The sequence below is a fragment of the Leptonychotes weddellii genome, chromosome 13 (assembly GCF_054177405.1).
Source record: "Leptonychotes weddellii isolate Sample4059 chromosome 13, ASM5417740v2, whole genome shotgun sequence".
In the NCBI taxonomy this organism is placed as follows: Eukaryota; Metazoa; Chordata; class Mammalia; order Carnivora; family Phocidae; genus Leptonychotes; species Leptonychotes weddellii.
This window is the reverse complement of record NC_138381.1, coordinates 4,495,766-4,502,117: the sequence shown is the minus strand read 5'-3', so window position 1 is coordinate 4,502,117 and position 6,352 is coordinate 4,495,766. Positions and strand designations below refer to the sequence as shown.

Sequence of the window (6,352 nt, the reverse complement as noted above, 5' to 3'; positions counted from 1 at the left end):
CGGGGGGATCATGACCCGAGCCAAAGGCAGACGCTTAACGACTGAGCCACCCAGGCGCCCGTAAATTACATTTTTACTGGGTATTGATTGTGTGCCAGGCGCTGTGGTTTATCAGTGCTCTAGGAGGAAACATCCTGTGTGCCTTCACTCGTCAGCATCACCCTTCATCCAAGAGGACCAAACCTCCCAGCTGTACCCAGAAATAGATGTGGTGAACACCTCTCCCTGGGGGGCCGAACACCCTGCTTCCAGTATCAGCTTGTGCTGTGTTTGCAGTGGGATGCACTGGTGACTAAGAGAAGAATCTTTGGCAGCTTTAGAAAGCTAGTAGCAGATATTAGGTTAGGTGTGTTCCAATATCTCCACCTAAATTTCCATCTTTCTACTGCAAGGTGGCACAGTCCTATTTATAGGTCTCCTTTTTGAGAGTCCAAAGTTGATGCTAATGCCCTTGAAGGACATTTCCAACAAGAGAGCAGCAGGAGTGATCCATGGTGCAGTGTTCACAACAAGCCCACCTGACTTGCCCATCACCTAAAATGACTTTGCAAATTGGTACATAATCACGATCAGCCCCAGGGTGACTCAAGGGCCATAATGGTCTTAATGAGATTTTGTCGTTCCTCCGAGTCATATCTGGAAGTGACAGCACAGCTCTGATGACGAGAACTAAGGACTCAGCTCTGCATCACTGGTTCCTTGCTCATAGCAGAGATTGCTTCTTGCTTTGCATCGGTTCTGAAGTTACATAGAGTAGTTCTCTTAAAAGCAAGGAATAAGTGACTACTAACTAGTGTAGCCTAATGTGTGGTAATCTAATGTACGGAGAAAAAGATATCCAAGCAAGTGATGGAAATATTTGCAATCACGTTGTTCTCTTCTTGGCCTGACACATGTATATCTTAAAACTCAAATCACACTTTCTCAATCCAGTTTTTACAGTTATACCCCATTTTATTGCACTTCACTTCCTTGTGTTTTGCAGATACTGCACTTTTTTTACAGACTGAAGGTTTGTGGCAGCCCTGCGTCAAGCAAGTCAATCAGTGCCATCTTTCTAACAGCATTTGCTCACCTCGTGTCTCTGTGTCAGTCTGGTAATTCTAGCAATATTCCGAACTTGTGTGTTTTTATTATCTTTGTTATGGTGATCTGTGATCACTGACCTTGGATGTTGCTATTGTAATTGTTTGGGGGCACCATGAACCACACCCACATAAGATGGAGAACTTGATGAATCTCGTGTGTGTTCTGACTTCTCTGTCAACCCGTCGTTCCCCCTGCTCAGGCCTCCCTATTCCCTGAGACACAACAATGTTGAAATTAGGATAATCAATAACTCTATAATGGCAGCTGAGTGTTTAAGTGAAAGGAAGAGTCCCACATCTCTCACTTTAAATCAAAGCTAGAAACGAGTAAGCTTAGTAAGGAAGGCATGTCAGAAGCTTAGCAGCCTGAAAGCAAGGCCTCTTGCACCAAAAGTAGCCAAGGTGTGAACGCAAAGGAAAAGTTCTTGAAGGAAATTAAAAGTGCTACTCCAGTGAAAGAGAAACAGCCTTATTGCTGAGAGGGAGAAAGTTGGACAGAAGATCAAACCAGCCATGACAGTCCCTTAAGCCAAAGCCTAATCCAGAGAGAGGCCCTGACTCTCTTCAATTCTGTGAAGGCTGAGAGGTGAGGAAGCTGCAGGAGAAAAGTTGGAAGCTAGCAGAGGTTGGTTCCTGAGGCTTAAAAAACTGTCTCCGTAACACAAAAAAGTACAAGGTGAAGCAGCAAGTGCTGTTGTTGAAGCTGCCCCAAGTTCTCCTGAAGATCCAGCTGAGATCATTACAGAAGGTGGCTCCAGTAAACAACAGATTTGCTGTGCCGATGAAACAGCCTTCTGTTGGAAGAAGATGCCACCTAGGACTTTCCTAGTCGACGCCTGGCTTCAAACTTCAAAGGACAGGCTGACTTGTTAGGGGTTAATGCAGCTGTGACCTTAACCTGAAGCCAAAGCTCATTTACCATTCCAAAAATTCTAGGGCCCCTAAGATTTATGCTAGATCTACTCTGCCTGTGCTCTGTAAATGGGACAACAAAGCCTGGATGATGGCACATTTGTTTACAATATGGTTTACTGAATATTTTAAGCCCACTGTTGAGAACTACTGCTCAGAAAAAAAAGATTCCTTTCAAAATTTTACTGCTCATTGACAATGCACCTGGTTACCTAAGGGCTCAGATGGAGATATTCGACAAGATTAATGTTGTTTCCATGCCTGCTAACACAACATCCATTCGGGAGCCCATTGATCAAGGAGTAATTTCGACTTTCAAGTCTTATTATTTAAGAAATACATTTCAGAAGTCTACAGCTGCCATAGATGGTGAGTCCTCTGATGGATCTGGGCAAAGTAAATAGAAAAATTTCTGGAAAGGATTCACCATTCTAAATACCATTAAAAACATTTGTGATTGGGACACCTGGGTGGCTCAGTCGGTTAAACATCTGACTCTTGATTTTGGCTCAGGGTCATGAGATCAAGCCCCACGCTGAGCGTGGAGTCTGCTTAAGATTCTCTCTCTCGGGTGCCTGGGTGGCTCAGTTGGTTAAGCGACTGCCTTCAGCTCAGGTCATGATCCCAGGGTCCTGGGATCGAGTCCCGCATCGGGCTCCCTGCTCTGCAGGGAGCCTGCTTCTCCCTCTCCCACTCCCCCTGCTTATGTTCCCTCTCTCGTTGTGTCTCTCTGTGTCAAATAAATAAATAAAATCTTTAAAAAAAAAAAAAAAAGATTCTCTCTCTCCCTCTCCCTCTGCCCTTCCCCCGCCGAACTCTCGTGCTTTCTCTCTCTTAAAAATAAAAAATTGTGATTCATGGGAAGGGGTCAAAACATTGACATCAATAGGAGTTTGGAAGAAGTTGATTCCATCCCTCATGGATGACCTTGAGGGGTTCAAGACTTGAGTGGAGGAAGTAACTGCAGAAGTGGAAGGAGCAAGAGAACTAGAACTAGAAACGGAGCCTGAAGATGGGACTGAATTGCTGTAAGCTCATGATAAAATTTGAACGGGTAAGGACCTGCTTCATTTGGATGAGCAAAGAAAGTGATTTCTTGAGATGGAAACTACTCCTGGTGAAGATGCTGTGAAGATTGTTGAAATGACAACAAAGGATTTAGAATATCCCTTAAACTTAGTTGATACAGCAGCAGCAGGGTTTGAGAGGATTGACTCCAATTCTGAAAGAAGTACTATGGGTAAAATGCTATCAAAGAGCATCACATGCTACAGAGAAGTTGTTCATGAAAGGAAGAGCTGATCAAAGCAGCAAACTTAATTGGTCTTTTAAGAAATTACCACTGTCACCCAACCTTCATTAACCCCCACCCTGATCAGTCAGCAGCCATCAACATTGAGGCAAGACCCTCCACCAGCAAAAACATTACAACTTGCTAAAAACTCAGATAATGGTTAGCAATTTTTAGCAATAAAGTATTTTTTTAATTAAGGTAGGTACATTGGTTTTTCAGACATAATGCTATTGCACACTTACTACAGTGTAAACATAACTTTTATATGTACTGGAATGCCAAAGAATTCATTTAACTCATTTTATAATGATGCTTAACTTATTAAGGTGTTCTGGAACTGAACTGCAACATCTCCAAGGTGTGCCTGTATATTTGAGGGTTCATTTAGGCTCACAATCCTTTGTTCACACCTGCAGGTACAAGGGACTGGCATGAAAGGGCTGGTTTAGGAAGAGATTGTATGTAAGTCAGGGGTAGCAACCTCCACCCACTTTTTGTTCTTTCATGGTGTTTTTGAGAATTGCTAACTGATGCAGTAAATGAGATTACAGGTGTATCTATATTTACATATTACAAAGATTTTTAAAAATTTAAATAAAACCAAAATTTATATACATTAAAATATAATCAGGAAATCACTTTTTACTACAAGTCTATGAATATGTAATGTCCTTACTAAGGAACACTAAACATCTTAAAATGTAATATACATAGATGATAGATAGATAGATAAATAGATAGATAGATAGATAGATAGATAGATAGATAGATAGATAGATAGATATGGATGGATAGTGGGTGGATGGGTGGTTGGGTAGATGTATGTATAGATAGAGATACGATACATACTGATGATGGCTTTAACTTCCTGCAAAATATTTCAAACCTATCCTTACATATCACTCAGTCACTTAATATTTTGCCAATATTGGTTTCTTATCAGTTTTTTTTAGTATTCTTAGTCCCTTTACCTTCTTTCCCTCCCTCTCTAACCACTCACCTGAGTTGAAGTTTATCATTCCCATGAATATCTTTTTTTTATTATGTTAGGTTAATCACCATACATTACATCATTAGTTTTTGATGTAATGTTCCATGATTCATTGTTTGCGTATAACACCCAGTGCTCCATTGAGTACGTGCCCTCTTTAATACCCATCACCAGGCTCACTTTTAATGCCTTAAATATACTTTCTGTAAATGCGTATTTCCATAAAATATGTGGGAGTTGTTTTGGAAGGTGTTAAGCCTTATACAAATTGTATCATACTAAAATGTTATGTTTTTGAGATTTATCCACATTCATGCATGTACCTCTGGTTCATTCATTTAAACTAACTGTATAGTATTAAAGTTTTATAAATATTCCACAACCTTAAAATTTATTTTCTTGTTGATGAACATAGAGGAGTTTTCCAATTTCTTGCTATCACAAACAACAGTGTTAAAACATTACATCTCTCTCCTTGTACACATGTGCACAAATCTCCCACTGATACACACTTAAAAATAAAATTGCGGGCGCCTGGGTGGCTCAGTTGGTTAAGCGACTGCCTTCGGCTCAGGTCATGATCCTGGAGTCCTGGGATCGAGTCCCACATCGGGCTCCCTGCTCAGCAAGGAGTCTGCTTCTCCCTCTGACCCTCCCCCCTCTCATGCTCTCTCTATCTCATTCTCTCTCTCAAATAAATAAATAAAATCTTTAAAAAAAATAAAAATAAAAATGAAAATAAAATTGCTAGGTTGTCAAGTATGCCAATTTTCACCTTATTGGAGAATACAAATTTGTTTTCCAAAGTGACTGTACCAATGTTTACCCCCACCAGCAGGGCAAATGAGTTTCTAGGCTCCACATTCTGACCAAAACTTGGAATTGTCAGATCTTTACATTTTTTCCATTGAGGAGTGGGAAATCGTATCTCAGGTTTTAATTTGAACTTCTCTGATGACTAGTGAGGTGGATTGTTGTTCATATGTTTAGTGCCCATCCATCCTTTCTGCCCTGAGACTTGTCTGTTCATATCCTGTGTCATTTTCCTAGAAAGTTTCTAGTCTTCAGCTTATTGCTTTCAAGGAGTTTTAATATTTTCTGGATATTAATCATCCACCAGCTGTATGTTTTACAAACATCTCTCAGTCCATGCTTTGTCTTTTCACTTGTTTATGAATGGAAGTTTCCTTTACATATAGTCAATTTGATGTGCATTTTCTTCTGTGGTTTATGTTGTTTTTGTCTTTTTATTTAAAATCCCACCCTATGGGGCGCCTGGGTGGCTCAGTCATTAAGCGTCTGCCTTCGCCTCAGGTCATGATCCCAGGGTCCTGGGATCGAGCCCCACATCAGGCTCCCTGCTCGGCGGGAGGCCTACTTCTCCTTCTCCCACTCCCCCTGCTATGTTCCCTCTCTCACTGTGTCTCTCTCTGTCAAATAAATAAATAAAATCTTTAAAAATAAAATAAAATCCCACCCTATGCTGAGGTTAAATGTTCTCTGATGTTTTCATTTCAAATTTGAAATTTTGTTTATGTCTTTAGTCTACCTAGAATATATTTTTGTGTATGGTGTGAAGTAGGGAGTCTAATTTTATTTTAATTTTTAAAAATTTTTGAGCCCGAAGACACTAATTTCGAAACGTGTTATGCAAGGGCATCTTTTCTGTTTCAACAACAACTGTGCTAAGGTGAGACACGTTTTCTAACTTCTGGTAAGACTGAGAAATTAAGCAATAGTACTTTCTGAAACGATCAAGAAGAAAAATGTCAGTGACACTGCATACAGATGTAAGTGATATTAAAATAGAAGTTTTCTGTGAGAGAACACCCAAAACTTGTGAGAATTTTTTGGCTCTTTGTGCCAGTAATTACTACAATGGCTGTATATTTCATAGAAATATCAAGGGTTTCATGGTTCAAACAGGAGATCCGACAGGTACCGGAAGAGGAGGTAACAGTATCTGGGGCAAGAAATTTGAGGATGAATATAGTGAATATCTCAAGCACAATGTTAGAGGTGTTGTATCTATGGCTAATAACGGGCCAAACACCAATGGATCTCAGT

General features: G+C 40.3%; 1 protein-coding gene across 1 annotated transcript in view; it reads left to right on the top strand.

The window, feature by feature from the left end:
* Positions 1-5,909: 5,909 nt before the first annotated feature.
* The window catches only part of LOC102750247 (peptidyl-prolyl cis-trans isomerase-like 3), a 912-nt gene continuing 469 nt past the window's right edge, over positions 5,910-6,352 (top strand). The window contains exon 1 of the mRNA XM_081800937.1: positions 5,910-6,351. Coding sequence (XP_081657063.1) covers positions 6,052-6,351 — 300 coding nt within the window. The 5' untranslated portion in view covers positions 5,910-6,051. The remainder of the gene's footprint in view (position 6,352) is intronic.